The 19,413-nt window shown below is 43.0% G+C and overlaps 1 protein-coding gene across 1 annotated transcript in view; it reads right to left on the bottom strand.

The window, feature by feature from the left end:
- Positions 1 to 19,413, bottom strand: part of IKBKE (inhibitor of nuclear factor kappa B kinase subunit epsilon) — an 84,482-nt gene that overhangs the window by 56,197 nt on the left and 8,872 nt on the right. Inside the window, exon 2 of the mRNA XM_069756262.1 lies at positions 8,045 to 8,291. Coding sequence (XP_069612363.1) covers positions 8,045 to 8,131 — 87 coding nt within the window. The 5' untranslated portion in view covers positions 8,132 to 8,291. The remainder of the gene's footprint in view (positions 1 to 8,044; positions 8,292 to 19,413) is intronic.

Here is a 19,413-nt window from a genome sequence, read left to right as displayed (position 1 = left end):
AATAGAGATTATCTTCAGTAATAGCGTGATCATCTGCTGAGGTTCTCCTCTGCTATTAGGGGGAGTCACCGAGTTGTAATCAAGGTTACCTGGTTAGGGGCCCACTCAGAAGTTTCGCCCCCTAAACCAAAACCCTAGCTATGCCTCTGGACATGCTTAATGCGTCTGTAAAAGCCGGCAGCACACCAACACTGCACACAGATACAGGGATGTAGTCTTATTATCTATAGCACAGTCTCTAAGTATATAGTGTACTCACTTATTATGTATAGCACAGTCTTTTAGTATCTAGTGTACTCATTTATTATGCATAGCACAGTCCCTTAGTATCTAGTGTACTCATTATGTGTAGCACAGTCCCTTATTATCTAGTGTACTCACTTATTATGTATAGCCAGTCCCTTAGTATGTAGTGTACTCACTTGTTATGTATAGCACAGTCCATTAGTATCTAGTGTACTCACTTATGTATAGCACTGTCCCTTAGTATCTAGTGTACTCACTTATTATGTATAGCTCAGTCCCTTAGTATCTAGTGTACTCACTTATGTATAGCACTGTCCCTTAGTATCTAGTGTACTCACTTATTATGTATAGCTCAGTCCCTTAGTATCTAGTGTACTCACTTATGTATAGCACTGTCCCTTAGTATCTAGTGTACTCACTTATTATGTATAGCTCAGTCCCTTAGTATCTAGTGTACTCACTTATGTATAGCACTGTCCCTTAGTATCTAGTGTACTCACTTATTATGTATAGCTCAGTCCCTTAGTAGCTAGAGTACTCACTTATTTTGTATAGCATAGTCCCTTAGTGTGTATTGTCCCTTAGTGTGTATACTGCTGATGGAGCACTTGGTGACAAGACGACCAGTCCAACAACCTCCCTAGAACTGCTACTGACTAGATGTTAAAGGGAACCTGTCAGGCGCCTCATGCTGCCCAACCCGGCGATAGCATGAATCTCAACCTGGCTGATATGTTTTTCTCTGAAACGCCCTGGTGTTTCAGAGGCAATCCAGTGACATGTAAAAGTTTGGGCACCCCTGGTTAACATTTCTGTCATTGTGAACAGTTAAGCAAGTTACAGATGAAATGATCTCTAAAAGGCCTAAAGTTAAAAATGACACCTTTCCTTTGTATTTTAGGCAAAGAAAAATCTATATATATTCATATTTTACATTTTAAAAATTAGAAAAAGAAAAATGGACTGATGCTAAAGTATGGGCACCCTGCATGGTTTGTACCTAGAGAAAAGCCATAAAGAACAAAGATCTCTAAAATATAACTTTTAATGAACAACAATAAAAACATGTTCAAATTTGTAGACAGGAATATTTAAAAAATATTAAACAAGGGAATAATCAGCAGGGAAAAATTATTAAAGTGTATCCTAATAGGCCCTAATGGGTCACTATGCTGAAAACTACCTAACAGTGGAGGTTGGCATCCTAGGTTACTGCGGTTGGCGCCCCCACTCCTCGATGGCTCACCTTGATGTCCCTAGTAATCACATTTTTGACACATTTTTTCTGTTTAGGGATTACTAGGGAAATCAGGGTGAGCCGTCAAAGAGTGAGGGCATAACCTGCAGAAACCTAGGGGGCCAACCTCCACTGTTAGGCAGTTTTCAGCATAATGACCCAATAAGGCCTATTAAGATATACTTTAATAATTCTTCCCTGATGATTATTCCCTTCTTTAATATTTTTTTATTTTTTAAATATTCCTGTCTACAAATTTGAACATGTTTTTAATGTTGGTTCATTAAAAGTTATATTTTAGAGATCCTTGTTCTGTATGGTTTTTCTCCTGTCTGGGATCTTACATTATTGCTTCTTGGTTGTTTTATGGTTAGTACCTAATAGCACCCCCTTTTGAAAGTATCACAGCTTGTAAACACTTTTTGTAGCCAGCCAAGAGTCTTTCAATTCTTGTTTGAAGGATTTCCATTTGTTCTTCCTTGAAAATTCTTCTAATTCTGTGAGATTCCTGGGTCGCCTTGTATGCACTGCTATTTTGAGGTCAAGCCACATATTTTCAATGAAGTTCAGATCAGGGGACTGTTAGGGCCATTGTAAAACCTTCAATTTGCGTCTTTTGAGGTATTCTATTGTGGATTTTGATTTGTGTTTAGGATAATTATCCATTTGTAGAAGCCATCCTCTTTTCAACTTCAGCTTTCTTTTACAGATGGTGCTATGTTTCCATCAAGAATTTGTTGAAATTTAATTGAATCCATTCTTCCCTCTACCCATGAAATGTTCCCTGTGCCATTGGCTGCAACACAACCCCAAAGCATGATTGATCCACCCCCATGCTTAATGGTTGGCGAGATGTTCTTTTCCTGAAATTCTGTGCTTTTTTCTCCACACATACCTTTGATCATTGTTGCCAAAGAGTTCTACTTTAACCTTGTCGGTCCACCAGACCAAAATACATAAGGCTTGTTCAGATATTATTTTGCATACTTCTGATGCTCAATTTTCTGGTGTGTGCACAGGAGAGGTTTACTGATGAATCTACCATGAAGACCATATTTGTGCATGTGTCTCTGAACAGTAGACTAATGTATGAGACAAATTGAGAGTCTGCTAAATCTTTCTGAAGGTCTTTTGCAATAAAGTGACGGTTCTGGTTTGCCTCTCTAGCAATCCTAAGAACAGCTGTCCCTGAAATTTTGCTTGGTCTTCCAGACCTTATCTTGACCTCCACTGTTCCTGTTAACTGTGATTTCTTAACTGCACTTCGAACTGAGGAAAAAAAACTTAAAAACATTTGCTATCTTCTTATAGCCATCTCTTGCATTGTGGGCCTCTACCATTTTTCATTATCAGAGTTCTCGGCACCTGCTTAGAAGAACCTATGGCTGCTGTTTTTTGGCACAAGGTTAGAGGAGGCTTGGTTTTTATAAAGGTGGGAAATTTACATCACCTGGCCTTTCCTAATGATGATAGTGAACAAGTCATTACCCTACCAAGCTAATTAAGGCCTGACACCTTGGTCAAAGTTATTGAAGCACACAAATCTCCAATGGTGTCCAAACTTTTGCAATGGCCCATTTTCCTTCTAGTCATTTTTAAAATGTAAAAGATGACAATATTTTTTTTTGCTTAAAATACAAAGGAAATGTCATCATTAACATCTTTAGAGATCATGTCATCTTCAACTTGCTTAACTAAAACAGTAATTTTGACAAGGGATCCCCAAACTTTTACAAGCCACTGTATACCACCAGCCAGAGACAAGACTAGTTTAGCTCTTCTCAGCCCTACTCACAGTTTCAGTAGGCTCCACAATCATGGGGAACACTGCTGACTTGTCCAGAAGGCAATCATTAACACACTTCGCATGTAGGGTAAGCCACAAAAAGTCATTCCTAAAGAAGCTGGCTGTCCACATAGTGCTGTATCCAATTATATTAATGGTAAGTTGAGTGGAAGGAAAAGGTGTGGTAGAAAAAGGTGCACAAGCAACCAGGATAACCGCAGCCATGAAAGGATTAAGAAAATGGCAATCAAAAATTGTGGGGAGATTCACAAGGAGAGGACTGCTGCTGGAGTCATTGCTTCAAGAGCCACCACGCACAGACGTATCCAAGACATGGCCTACAAGTGTCACATTCCTTGTGTCAAGCCACTCATGACCAATAAACAACGCCAGAAGCGTCTTTTATCTGGGCCAAAGATAAAAAGAACTGGACTATTGCTCAGTGGTCCAAGGTGTTGTGTTCAGATGAAAGTAAATGTTGCATTTCATTTGGAAACCAAGGTCCCAGAGTCTGGAGGAAGAGTGGAGAGACACACAATGAAAGCTGCTTGAGGTCTAGTGCAAAGTTTCCAAAATCAGTGATGGTTTGGGGAGCCATGTCATCTGCTGGTGTAGGTCCACTGAGATTTATCAAGATCAAAGTCAGCGCAGCCGTCTACCAGGACATTTTAGAGCACTTCATGCTTCCCTCTGCCGACAAGCCTTTTGGAGATGGAAATTTCATTCTCCAGCAGGACTTGGCACCTGTCCACACTGCCAAAAGTACCAGTACTGTTGTGAATTCTGTTGTCGAACTCCCTCCTGTGGTTGTGAATGGTACTTCGGCGAGTTCTGTCTATGGGCTCCCTCTGGTGGCTATGAGTGAAGCTGCTGCTTCTGAGGTTCCTTACACAGGTGACGTGGTTTATCCTTTGGTTGGCTGTTCTATTTAACTCCTCTCAGGTCGTTACTCCATGCCAGCTGTCAATGTTTTTGCATTGGTTCAGTTCGCTCCTGGATCTCTCTGGTGACCTGCCTTCTCCTGCAGAAGCTAAGTTCCTGATAGTAATTATTTGTTCACTGTTTTCTTGTCCAGCTGGTTATCATGATTTTGTCTTGCTAGCTGGAAGCTCTGGGATGCAGAGTGGCCCCTCCGCACCGTGAGTCGGTGCGGAGGTCTTTTTTGCACACTCTGCGTGGTCTTTTGTAGGTTTTTGTGCTGATTGCAAAGTTACCTTTCCTATCCTCTGTCTATTTAGTAAGTCTGGCCTCCCTTTGCTGAAACCTGTTTCATTTCTGCGTTTGTGACTTTCATCTTTACTCACAGTCAATATATGTGGGGGGCTTCCTTTACCTTTGGGGAATTTCTCTGAGGCAAGGTAGGCTTTATTTTCTATCTCTAGGGCTAGCTAGTCGTTAGGCTGTGACGAGGCGCCTAGGGAGTGTCAGGAGCGCTCCACGGCTATTTTTAGTGTGTGTGATAGGATTAGGGCTTGCGGTCAGCAGAGCTTCCACATCCCAGAGCTCGTCCTGTATGAGGTTTAACTATCAGGTCATTCCGGGTGCTCCTAACCACCAGGTCATAACACAGTACCTGGTTTAAAAACAACAGTATCACTGTGCTTGATTGGCCAGCAAACTCGCCTGACCTTAACCCCATAGAGAATCTATGGGGTATTGTCAAGAGGAAGATGAGAGACACTAGAAACAACAATGCAGACGAGCTGAAGGCTGCTATCAAAGCAACCTGGGCTTCCAGAACACCTCAGGAGTGCCACAGGCTGATCATCTCCATGATACATCACATTGATGCAGTAATTGATGCAAAAGGAGCCCTGACCAAGTATTGAGTGCATTTACTGAGCATACATTTCAGTAAGCCAACATTTCGGATTTTAAAATCATTTTTCAAGCTGGTGTTATAAAGTATTCTAATTTACTGAGATAATGACTTTTGAATTTTCATTGGCTGTAAGCCATAATCATCAACATTAACAGGAATAAACACTTGAAATAGATCACTCTGTTTGTAATGACTCTATATAATACATGAGTTTCACTTTTTGTATTGAAGAACTGAAATAAATTAACTTTTTGATGAAATTCTAATTTTATGAGAAGCATCTGTATTAGGTGACAACTTCTAATGTATAGCATTTCTTGGTTTGTTTTCCCAGAATGTGTGTCAGGGGTTGTCCGGTCTTAAACTACAAGTCTGTACTTACTTTATGTGACTGCAGACTTGTGAATCCTCATGCACTACCAGGATTCCTCAGAGCTGGCAGCGAGCGTTCATGTAACCGCAAATATGCGATTTATACATTTCCAGACACATTCCGACTAGACTGTATGTAGCCTTGCTCAATACACTTGCCTTGAGTGAGGCCTGATACAGACTAGTTGGCAAGTGACCAAATGTACAGAAATCACATACTTGTGGTCACGCCCATTCTCCTCCCCCAGTGTCAGCACGTTTGTGCGTGATGTATGGATTCACAAGTCTGCAGTCACATAAGGTGACTGCAGACTTGTAGTTTAAAACTGGACAACCCATTTAAACTGAGTTATGGTATTCTATTGCTGAATCATAAAAAGAGTGCAGTCCACATAACCCTCATCCACTCACAGATAATGGATCATTACATAGATATCAATAATAAAGTATAATAAAGATCGTCAGGAAATATTATTTTTATTATTATTATTATTATTTATTTATAGAGCACCATTAATTCCATGGTGCTGTACATGAGAAAGGAGTTACATACAGGGTTATAGATATCGATTACAGTAAGCAGGTTTACATTGACAGACTGGTACAGAGGGGAGAGGACCCTGTACTTGCGGACTTACATTCTATGGGATAGTGGGGAAGAGACAGAAGGTAGGGGCGAGGCGGCGGCTCTGGCGATGGTGAGGCGGCAGAATGGTTATTGCAGGCTGTAGGCTTTCTTAAAGAGATGGGTTTTCAGGTTCCGTCTGAAGGAGCCGAGGGTGGTGGACAGTCGGACGTGTTGAGGCATGGAATTCCAGAGGATGGGAGATATTCGGGAGAAATCTTGGAGGCGGTTGTGTGAGGAATGAATAAGTGTGGAGGAGAGTAGGAGGTCTTGGAAAGATCGGAGATTACGTGAGTAGCGAGGAGAGAGGTGGATTAGCCAGGCAGCAGAGTTGAGGACAGACTGGAGTGGTGCAAGAGAAATAGGAAGAATTTCTGATTATTTCAATTACACCTACAGAGCTCTCAGCTGCAGTTTCCGGTGCCTGCCAGCAGAAGGCTGGAATTCTAATTCTGTGCAACTCCCTCCCCCCTGCGGAGTTCCAAACCGGGACTGGGAAGTGGGATATAGATAAATCCCCTTCAGAAAGGAACCAGGGGCAACCAAACAACCCCGGTTCATGACAAATTGGTGTGAGTGGTGGGGAAGATAAGGGCATCTTCCCCGTGAACTGTGACAAAGATCATTAAGCAATTCCCCAACTTTGACTGCAATTCACTGCAACTGAACAATTACATTTTTCATTGTTCCTAAAGGGCAGAAAAACAGTGCTAGAATGAGATTTTTATTACATATCCAACTTTTCTTTTCACTAAAAAAAAACATATCTCACCTATGTACATACATAGCAAAAATATAAATGCATCAGTAGTGCTGTGTATCTTTATACAGATCTGCAAAGTATGGGGCAATTCGTTACAGCTTTTTCAAGAGATTTCTGGCAAAAAAACACTTAGAAAGGTTGCACATTTTTTGTAAATTGTGAGGTTGTGCAAAAAAATACAACTCCTGTTGTTTTCACGCCATTCTCACTCCAGTTCCGACAAAGTGGAGCTGGGTTGGAATGGGTACGTATCAGGGCATTGCGACACCTGCTGGTCAAATTCATGATGACCAGCAGCATTTACTACACCAGAAATCTTACTTGTCAGCGACTTGTTATGATGTGACTATTTTAGAGCTGTGATTTTGCTGCCAAGTTGCAGACAAGTCAAAAGTTTTAGAAACACCCTACTTGGGGCCCTAATCTTCTAGATGGAGATATGTCAGGGCTCAGAAGGAGTAAAAGAGCACCTCATGCATCTGAGACTTATTTTCATAATTTGCATACATAGGCTAACAATTGTAGAAGCTCTAGGTTGAATTTAAAAAGTAGAGATCTATTTACACTGGACACGTATTAGGAGTGAAAGTTCCTAGGAAAATGGGTCAGTGTCGACAGGCTGCCGATCACCTGACGAATGACCAAAATGCTTTTTTGTTAGGTAAAAATAATCTTTTGCTTCGCTTAAAAATCATCGTACTCGGCAGCACATCTTCCTGGGTAAACAGGACCTGTGTGCTGTTGAGAACAAAGGCAGCCTAAGCATACTGAATGATTGATTAATGATTACTGATTGTTCGGCTGCAGCTTGATGCCGCCGGCCAGCTAGTGGAAACCCACCTTAACGTCTCTGTAGTAACTCCATTTTAGAAACTACACCTCTTAAATGCAAATGAACAATAACAAATTCAGGGCAGAGCTGTCCATAGACTTTAACTCTCCAGGTAAGGCCACATAGGGCATTTTCACACAGCTTTTTCATAAACTGCCATGGTTTGTACCATTTCATACAAAATGAATAGGCCAAATTAATGAACATGGATCGCCTGTGCTAATTGTACTGATGAAGTACATGCAGTCAAGGTATTTCTTGTTTATACAAATATTACATGTGGTTATGGATTGCTTCGCTACTGTACTTTGTGGCTTTAGAATAGCATTTTAACTATTTTAGGTGTATAAACGTTTCCTACCTTATTCCGTGCCTTGTACACACTGGCAGTAGCACCTTGACCCAATATATCTTCCAGCTCCCACAGGTAATTTGGGGTACTTGGCATTTTCCAAAATGAAGCCTCTTTATTAAATGGGAATCTGTGGTAAAGTATGAGGAAAAACGCAACTCGGATAATACATCAAAGTACTTTACTGTGGATCCTATTAGCTCAGGCAGATTCCAAGCAGAAGCGGATTATTCCAATGCAGCTGTTGATACTTATTCTGAAAAAAATACAATATATGTGAAGAGTAAATGAGCAATGCATTTCAGTTAATTAAAAGAATAAAATTAAAACAGGGCCAGGAAAAGGGCTAGATGAAAGTAGGTACTACCCAAGGGCGCCATTTAACATAAAATCCAGGAGGCACAATTTCATGAAGAAAAATATCTGACTATCCAGTTTTCTACATGCCATATATAAGTGGCTGGCTATACAGTGCATTGTAATGAGCGCTCCCCTACAGTACGGAAAAGCGCTCACACCGAAGTAAAATGTGAAAGGTGCACGCGTCAATAAACCGGAAGCTTCAGCTCAGTGCAGGGGGGGCCAAGCTGGAAAATGCAAAAGAAAAAGTGGGTGTCATGGGGATACCTGTTATGTTTGCTAATGACAGGTGTTATGAAGGCAATCCAGAAACACAGTGTGCTTAGCGATCAGAGCGCACACAGTGATCTGACAAATACCCAAAAATACAAGAACGAGCTCTGAGACGTGGAAACTCTGTAGACTGCACACCTGATCCTATCCTAAACACAACTAAAAGCGGCTGTGGATTGCGCCTAACAACTACCTAGGCAACTCGGCACAGCCTAAGAAACTAGCTAGCCTGAAGATAGAAAAATAGGCCTGACTTGCCCCAGAGAAATTCCCCAAAGGAAAAGGCAGCCCCCCACATATAATGACTGTGAGTAAGATGAAAAGACAAAACGTAGGGATGAAATAGATTCAGCAAAGTGGGGCCCGATATTCTAGGACAGAGCGAGGACAGTAAAGCGAACTTTGCAGTCTACAAAAAACCCTAAAGCAAAACCACGCAAAGGGGGGCAAAAAAAAACCACCGTGCCGAACTAACGGCACGGCGGTACACCCTTTGCGTCTCAGAGCTTCCAGCAAAACAAAAGACAAGCTGGACAGAAAAAAAGCAACAAAAAAGCAAAAAGCACTTAGCTATACAGAGCAGCAGGTCACAGGAACAATCAGGAGAAGCTCAGATCCAACACTGAAACATTGACAAGGAGCAAGGATAGCAGCATCAGGCGGAGTTAAGTAATGAAGCAGTTAACGAGCTCACCAGAACACCTGAGGGAGGAAGCTCAGAAGCTGCAGTACCACTTGTGACCACAGGAGTGAATTCAGCCACAGAATTCACAACAGTACCCCCCCCTTGAGGAGGGGTCACCGAACCCTCACCAGAGCCCCCAGGCCGACCAGGATAAGCCGCATGAAAGGCACGAACAAGATCAGAAGCATGAACATCAGAGGCAAAAACCCAGGAATTATCTTCCTGAGCATAACCCTTCCATTTAACCAGATACTGGAATTTCTGTCTAGAAACACGAGAATCCAAAATCTTCTCCACAATATACTCCAATTCCCCCTCCACCAAAACCGGGGCAGGAGGCTCAACAGATGGAACCATAGGTGCCACGTATCTCCGCAACAACGACCTATGGAATACATTATGTATGGAAAAGGAGTCTGGGAGGGTCAAACGAAAAGACACAGGATTGAGAACCTCAGAAATCCTATACGGACCAATAAAACGAGGTTTAAATTTAGGAGAGGAAACCTTCATAGGAATATGACGAGAAGATAACCAAACCAGATCCCCAACACGAAGTCGGGGACCCACACGGCGTCTGCGATTAGCGAAAAGTTGAGCTTTCTCCTGGGACAAGATCAAATTGTCCACTACCTGAGTCCAGATCTGCTGCAACCTATCCACCACAGAATCCACACCAGGACAGTCCGAAGACTCAACCTGTCCTGAAGAGAAACGAGGATGGAACCCAGAATTGCAAAAAAATGGAGAAACCAAGGTAGCCGAGCTGGCCCGATTATTAAGGGCGAACTCAGCCAACGGCAAAAAGGACACCCAATCATCCTGGTCTGCAGAAACAAAACATCTCAGATATGTTTCCAAGGTCTGATTGGTTCGTTCGGTCTGGCCATTAGTCTGAGGATGGAAAGCCGAGGAAAAGGATAGGTCAATGCCCATCCTACCACAAAAGGCTCGCCAAAACCTTGAAACAAACTGGGAACCTCTGTCAGAAACAATATTCTCAGGAATGCCATGCAACCGAACCACATGCTGAAAGAACAAAGGTACCAAATCAGAGGAGGAAGGCAATTTAGCCAAGGGCACCAGATGGACCATTTTAGAAAAGCGATCACAGACCACCCAAATGACTGACATCTTTTGAGAAACGGGAAGGTCAGAAATGAAATCCATCGAAATATGTGTCCAAGGCCTCTTTGGGACCGGCATGGGCAAAAGCAACCCACTGGCACGAGAACAGCAGGGCTTAGCCCTAGCACAAATCCCACAGGACTGCACAAAAGTACGTACATCCCGTGACAGAGATGGCCACCAGAAGGATCTAGCCACTAACTCTCTGGTACCAAAGATTCCAGGATGACCAGCCAACACCGAACAATGAAGTTCAGAGATAAGTTTATTAGTCCACCTATCAGGGATGAACAGTTTCTCTGCTGGACAACGATCAGGTTTATTCGCCTGAAATTTTTGCAGCACCCGCCGCAAATCAGGGGAGATGGCAGACACAATGACTCCTTCCTTGAGGATACCCGCTGGCTCAGATAAACCCGGAGAGTCGGGCACAAAACTCCTAGACAGAGCATCCGCCTTCACATTTTTAGAGCCCGGAAGGTACGAAATCACAAAGTCGAAGCGGGCAAAAAATAACGACCAACGGGCCTGTCTAGGATTCAAGCGCTTGGCAGACTCGAGATAAGTCAAGTTCTTATGATCAGTCAATACCACCACGCGATGCTTAGCTCCTTCAAGCCAATGACGCCACTCCTCGAATGCCCACTTCATGGCCAGCAACTCTCGATTGCCCACATCATAATTACACTCAGCGGGCGAAAACTTCCTGGAAAAGAAAGCACATGGTTTCATCACTGAGCAATCAGAACCTCTCTGTGACAAAACCGCCCCTGCTCCAATCTCAGAAGCATCAACCTCGACCTGGAACGGAAGAGAAACATCTGGCTGACACAACACAGGGGCAGAACAAAAACGACGCTTCAACTCCTGAAAAGCTTCCACAGCAGCAGAAGACCAATTAACCAAATCAGCACCCTTCTTGGTCAAATCGGTCAATGGTTTGGCAATGCTAGAAAAATTACAGATGAAGCGATGATAAAAATTAGCAAAGCCCAGGAACTTTTGCAGACTTTTCAGAGATGTCGGCTGAATCCAATCCTGGATGGCTTGGACCTTAACTGGATCCATCTCGATAGTAGAAGGGGTAAAGATGAACCCCAAAAATGAAACTTTCTGCACACCGAAGAGACACTTTGATCCCTTCACAAACAAAGAGTTAGCACGCAGGACCTGAAAAACCATTCTGACCTGCTTCACATGAGACTCCCAATCATCTGAGAAGATCAAAATGTCATCCAAGTAAACAATCAGGAATTTATCCAGATACTCACGGAAGATGTCATGCATAAAAGACTGAAACACAGATGGAGCATTGGCAAGTCCGAACGGCATCACTAGATACTCAAAATGACCCTCGGGCGTATTGAATGCAGTTTTCCATTCATCTCCTTGCCTGATTCTCACCAGATTATACGCACCACGAAGATCTATCTTAGTGAACCAACTAGCCCCCTTAATCCGAGCAAACAAGTCAGGTAACAATGGCAAGGGATACTGAAATTTAACAGTGATCTTATTAAGAAGGCGGTAATCAATACACGGTCTCAACGAACCATCCTTCTTGGCTACAAAGAAGAACCCTGCTCCCAGTGGTGATGACGATGGGCGAATATGTCCCTTCTCCAGGGATTCCTTCACATAACTGCGCATAGCGGCGTGTTCGGGCACGGATAAATTAAATAATCGACCTTTAGGGAATTTACTACCAGGAATCAAATTGATAGCACAATCACAATCCCTATGCGGAGGTAGAGCATCGGACTTGGGCTCTTCAAATACATCCTGATAATCAGACAAGAACTCTGGGACCTCAGAAGGGGTGGATGACGAAATCGACAAAAATGGAACATCACCATGTACCCCCTGACAACCCCAGCTGGATACCGACATGGAATTCCAATCCAATACTGGATTATGGGTTTGTAGCCATGGCAACCCCAACACGACCACATCATGCAGATTATGCAACACCAGAAAGCGAATAACTTCCTGATGTGCAGGAGCCATGCACATGGTCAGCTGGGCCCAGTATTGAGGTTTATTCTTGGCCAAAGGCGTAGCATCAATTCCTCTCAATGGAATAGGACACCGCAAAGGCTCCAAGAAAAACCCACAACGTTTAGCATAATCCAAATCCATCAGATTCAGGGCAGCGCCCGAATCCACAAACGCCATGACAGAAAACGACGACAAAGAGCATATCAAGGTAATGGACAGAAGGAATTTGGACTGTACAGTACCAATGACGGCAGACCTAGCGGACCGCTTAGTGCGCTTAGGACAATCAGAAATAGCATGAGTGGAATCACCACAGTAGAAACACAGACCATTCAGACGTCTGTATTCCTGCCGTTCAACTCTAGTCATAGTCCTATCGCACTGCATAGGCTCAGGTTTAACCTCAGGCAGTACCGCCAAATGGTGCACAGATTTACGCTCGCGCAAGCGTCGACCGATCTGAATGGCCAAAGACAAAGACTCATTCAAACCAGCAGGCATAGGAAATCCCACCATGACATCCTTAAGAGCCTCAGAGAGACCCTTTCTGAACAAAGCTGCCAGCGCAGATTCATTCCACTGAGTGAGTACTGACCATTTCCTAAATTTCTGACAATATACTTCTATATCATCCTGACCCTGGCACAAAGCCAGCAAATTTTTCTCAGCCTGATCCACCAAATTAGGCTCATCGTACAGCAATCCGAGCGCCAGGAAAAACGCATCAACACTACTCAATGCAGGGTCTCCTGGCGCAAGAGAAAATGCCCAGTCTTGAGGGTCGCCGCGCAAAAAAGAAATAATAATCAAAACCTGTTGAATAGGATTACCAGAAGAATGAGGTTTCAAGGCCAGAAATAGCTTACAATTATTTTTGAAACTTAGAAACTTAGTTCTATCTCCAAAAAACAAATCAGGAATAGGAATTCTTGGTTCTAACATAGATTTCTGATCAATAGTATCTTGAATTTTTTGTACATTTATAACGAGATTATCCATTGAAGAGCACAGACCCTGAATATCCATGTCCACACCTGTGTCCAGAATCACCCAAATGTCTAGGGGAAAAAAAAAAAGTGAACACAGAGCAGAAAAAAAAAAAAAATGATGTCAGAACTTTTTCTTTCCCTCTATTGAGAATCATTAGTTAGGCTCCTTGTACTGTTATGTTTGCTAATGACAGGTGTTATGAAGGCAATCCAGAAACACAGTGTGCTTAGCGATCAGAGCGCACACAGTGATCTGACAAATACCCAAAAATACAAGAACGAGCTCTGAGACGTGGAAACTCTGTAGACTGCACACCTGATCCTATCCTAAACACAACTAAAAGCGGCTGTGGATTGCGCCTAACAACTACCTAGGCAACTCGGCACAGCCTAAGAAACTAGCTAGCCTGAAGATAGAAAAATAGGCCTGACTTGCCCCAGAGAAATTCCCCAAAGAAAAAGGCAGCCCCCCACATATAATGACTGTGAGTAAGATGAAAAGACAAAACGTAGGGATGAAATAGATTCAGCAAAGTGGGGCCCGATATTCTAGGACAGAGCGAGGACAGTAAAGCGAACTTTGCAGTCTACAAAAAACCCTAAAGCAAAACCACGCAAAGGGGGGCAAAAAAAAACCACCGTGCCGAACTAACGGCACGGCGGTACACCCTTTGCGTCTCAGAGCTTCCAGCAAAACAAAAGACAAGCTGGACAGAAAAAAAGCAACAAAAAAGCAAAAAGCACTTAGCTATACAGAGCAGCAGGTCACAGGAACAATCAGGAGAAGCTCAGATCCAACACTGAAACATTGACAAGGAGCAAGGATAGCAGCATCAGGCGGAGTTAAGTAATGAAGCAGTTAACGAGCTCACCAGAACACCTGAGGGAGGAAGCTCAGAAGCTGCAGTACCACTTGTGACCACAGGAGTGAATTCAGCCACAGAATTCACAACAGTACCCTAAAGCAAAACCACGCAAAGGGGGGCAAAAAAAACCCACCGTGCCGAACTAACGGCACAGCGGTACACCCTTTGCGTCTCAGAGCTTCCAGCAAAACAAAAGACAAGCTGGACAGAAAAAAAGCAACAAAAAAGCAAAAAGCACTTAGCTATACAGAGCAGCAGGTCACAGGAACAATCAGGAGAAGCTCAGATCCAACACTGAAACATTGACAAGGAGCAAGGATAGCAGCATCAGGCGGAGTTAAGTAATGAAGCAGTTAACGAGCTCACCAGAACACCTGAGGGAGGAAGCTCAGAAGCTGCAGTACCACTTGTGACCACAGGAGTGAATTCAGCCACAGAATTCACAACAGATACCGTGACAGAGAAGGGCCATAAGATCGCAGCATCTGGTTTCATGAAATTCTGCGCTGTTTAGAACAGCTTCACCATCTTATTAAACAATGCATCTTTTTTCCTTGCTGGTAGTGCAAGAATTAATCAGTTCAGTTGATCTCCTGGAGCTCTCGAACCTGAATTATGTAAGCTGTTCAGTGTTAACCACTCCTGCTACATATGCTTGCCACTGGCACTTAGGAATTGCCAGTGAAAGTTCTTACTGCCTGGTTTAGAGTTGGAAGTGAAGTTTGTGTTAGGAGTAATCGTTTGGAGAGCTGTTCAGAAGATAATTGCGTGCAGTTTGTTTGTGTGCACATCCTCATCCTCTCCTATTTGGTTTCACCTCTTTGTTCCACTCTGTTGTTTGGTGAGTGTATTTTGTATGATTTTAGTTTTCATTTATCCCTGTGCATTTTTGTCTGGTTAGTGTTATTCTGCACACTTTGGCCTCACAGCTCCCTGAGTGGGTGAGATTAGGGTTAATATAGGAGCATAGCAAGGCACGTGACCACAACATCTTCCACCTTCAGAAGAAATCTGAATAGACTAGGGCGTCCCTAGTTCGAGGGATTGAGTAGGCAACCACAGTCCCTAGTCACTACATGACAGGGGATCACAGAATATGAAGAAGGCATGCCTGCATCATGCACTCCAGTTGTGCACTTATAGGAGTTGGTTGAATGTAGGGTACATGACCCTTGTAGGGTGGGTGACCCTCTGACTAATTGGGATAGTCATGTTCCCTCTCTCATCATTTGTATTGGGCATCTTCAATGTCATTACGATTCAGTGGTTGAAAGAGATTAAAGCTTCTTTTATAAACCAACCCCCTCCCCCCTCTCTGTGGTGGTGGTATAACAATACCAGCAGTGAGCTGAGTGGGAAGCAGGAGGGTACATTTCCCTACTCCAGTCCTTCGGTGTATATTTACAGCAGGGATATCAGATAATATATGTGGTTTGGGCCGGAGGATCCAGTGAGGATTTTGGGCGACCAAACCGTTCATTATCTACACTTCTTTGATGCACCTATAAGTAGCATATATCATCCATAACAGTGCCACAATCCCAGATTTTATTACTGTCATTGGAAGCCTGCCCAAGCAACAAAACTTTGCATATGACAGCACAGTGCACAGAACATCTGATGCTAACAGTCCGGACGTGCTATGCCATGCGCTTTGATGGCTACCAAAGAAGTTCCAGTTTCACACCACTGTCACTCTCTGAACTTCTCCTGGCTTAATAAGATCTGATCGAGTCCTACCCAGTGTAATTATGAACATCCTCCACTGTTGGTGTAAATAATGTGTATATGTAAATGATATCAATATATACACTCATGGACAAAAGTTAATATTTGGTTGCATACCCGTTTGCTTCTTATAACCATCAACAAGCTTTCTACATCCCTCAGTGGGAATTTTGGACCACTTTTCTTTTGCAAACTCCAAACTTTCTTTTGCAAATTCCAAGTCTCTCATATTTGAAGGGTGCCTTCTCCCAACAACAATTTTGACCTCACCCCACAAGTGTTCAATTGGATTTAGATCCATACTCATTACTGGCCACTTCAGAACTCTCCAGCAATTTGCTTTCATCCATTTCTGGGTGCTTCTTTAAGTATGTTTGGGGTTATTGTCATTCTAGATGACCCATGACCTAGGACACAAACCCAGCTTTCTGACACTGTGCACTACATTGCAACCCAAAATCCTTTGGTAACCTTCAGATTTCATGATGCCTTGCGCACAGTCAAGGCACCCAGTGCCAGAGGCAGCAAAGTAACCCCACATCATTGAACCTCCACTATATTTAACTATATGTACTGTGTTCTTTTCTTTGTAGGCCTCATTCCATTTCCGGTCAACAGTAGAGATGAACGAATTTGCTGCAGAGGGAACCCAGCTTCCTGGATTGCGCCAGCCGATCAGCTGATCGGCACCGCAGCTGCATGTGTCATGGCTGTGTCACAGTAATGACACATGCATGGAGAGCCTGTTTGTTGGGCTCTCCATGCATGTGTCATGACTGTGACACAGCCGTGACACATGCAGCTGTGGCGCTGATCGGCCGGAGCGATCCAGGAAGCCGGGTTTCCTCTGCAGCTTATTCGGCAAGCGCTATAGCTTGCCGAATAAGAGGGAACCCAAGCATATTCACTCATCTCTAGACAACAGTAGAATGATGTACTTTATCAAAAAGCTCTTTCTTGGTCTCATCTGTCCACAATCTGCTATCACAGAAGGATTTTCATTTACGTACATTTTGGCAAACTGCAGTCTAGCTTTCTAATGTCTCTATCAGCAGTGGGGTCCTCATGAGTCTCCTGCATTAACATTTCATTTCATTCAAATGTCGATGGATAGATATCGCTGACACTTATGCACCTTGAGCCTGCAGCACAGCTTGAATTTTGAAACTTGATTGGGGCTGCTTATCCACCATGTAAACTATCCTGTGTTGCAACCTTTCATCGATTTTTCTCTGCTGCCCATGTCCAGGAAGATTAGCTACAGTGTCATGGGTTACAAACTTCTTGATTATGTTGCGCACCACGGACAAATAAACATCAAGATCTACGGAGATGGACTTGTAGCCTTGAGATTCTTGATATTTTTCAACAGTTTTGGTTCTCAACTCCTCAGACAGTTCTCTTCTCCTCTTTCTGCTCTCCATACTTAGAGTGGCACACACAGATGCACCATGCAAATATTGAGTCAACTTCTCCCCTTTTTATCTGGTTTCAGGTGTAATTTTCATATTGCCCACACATGTTACTTGCCACATGTGAGTTTGAACGAGAATCACATGCTAGAAACAAAGTTGCTTACCAACATTTTTGGAAAGGTGCCAAAAATTTTATCTGGCCCAGGGATTTAGTGTGAAATGATGTCAAATTTCACTTTTTTTTTTCTTTTTTTTTATGTTGTTTCAATACAAGCAAAAGAAATAAACGTGTATAACAAAACATGTGTAATTGCAATGATTTTCTGGGAGAAATACTTTCTGGAAGAATTTCAAGGGTGCCAACACTTTTGTCCATCAAGTAAATAAGGAAGCACACTGCAGCGCTAAAACATGCAACCATGAAACATGAAAATTGAACTGCATTACTGCACTAGAAATATGAAAAATGAGAGCGTTTAGCGCATAAAAATGGCCAATTTTATGTGTACCTGCTAGCCCCTTTACGGTATCTCTCTTATACCAGGTCCTAAACTTGCCTTACCTCGCTGAGAATAAACGTCTCCATCTGAATGGGTACATGTGAAACCTCTTCCTAGACTAAAATTCTCTCTCTCTATGGAGGGGTATTGGACCTGCTGTAATTAAAACACCTGTGGCTAGGAGGCGGAGTGCACGATCAGAAGGCTAAAGAATACATTTCAAAAACCTGACCGGCACATCCAAACATAGACTAAGTGTGAACAGGTGCTGAACCTAGAGTCGCCAACTAGTATACAGTCAAGTAAATAAGGCAGCACACTGCAGCGCTAAAACATGCAACCATGAAACATGAAAATTGAACTACATTACTGCACTAGAAATATGAAAAATGAGAGCGTTTAGCGCATAAAAATGGCCAATTTTATGTGTACCTGGTAGCCCCTTTACGGCATCTCTCTTATACCAGGTACTAAAATTGCCTTCCCTCGCTGAGAATAAACATCTCCATCTGAATGGGCACATGTGAAACCTCTTCCTAGACTAAAATTCTCTCTCTCTATAGAGGGGTATTGGACCTGCTGTAAATAAAACACCTGTGGCTAGGAGGCGGAGTGCACGATCAGAAGGCTAAAGAATACATTTCAAAAACCTGACCGGCACATCCAAACATAGACTAAGTGTGAACAGGTGCTGAACCTAGAGTTGCCAACTCGTATACAGTCAAGTAAATAAGGCAGCACACTGCAGCGCTAAAACATGCAACCATGAAACATGAAAATTGAACTGCATTACTGCACTAGAAATATGAAAAATGAGAGCATTTAGCGCATAAAAATGGCCAATTTTATGTGTACCTGGTAGCCCCTTTACGGCATCTCTCTTATACCAGGTCCTAAACTTGCCTTACCTCGAAGAGAATAAACGTCTCCATCTGAATGGGTACATGTGAAACCTCTTCCTAGACTAAAATTCTCTCTCTCTATGGAGGGGTATTGGACCTGCTGTAATTAAAACAAGCCACAGGTTCAATTTTCATGTTTTATGGTTGCATGTTTTAGCGCTGCAGTGTGCTGCCTTATTTACTTGACTGTATACGAGTTGGCGACTCTAGGTTCAGCACCTGTTCACACTTAGTCTATGTTTGGATGTGCCGGTCAGGTTTTTGAAATGCATTCTTTAGCCTTCTGATCGTGCACTCCGCCTCCTAGCCACAGGTGTTTTAATTACAGCAGGTCCAATACCCCTCCATAGAGAGAGAGAATTTTAGTCTAGGAAGAGGTTTCACATGTACCCATTCAGATGGAGACGTTTATTCTCAGCGAGGTAAGGCAAGTTTAGGACCTGGTATAAGAGAGATGCCGTAAAGGGGCTACCAGGTACACATAAAATTGGCCATTTTTATGCGCTAAACGCTCTCATTTTTCATATTTCTAGT

Source organism: Ranitomeya imitator, chromosome 3 (assembly GCF_032444005.1).
Source record: "Ranitomeya imitator isolate aRanImi1 chromosome 3, aRanImi1.pri, whole genome shotgun sequence".
Lineage (NCBI taxonomy): Eukaryota > Metazoa > Chordata > Amphibia > Anura > Dendrobatidae > Ranitomeya > Ranitomeya imitator.
Note: the sequence above shows the minus strand (reverse complement) of the source record. Positions and strands in the feature narration are given on the sequence as shown.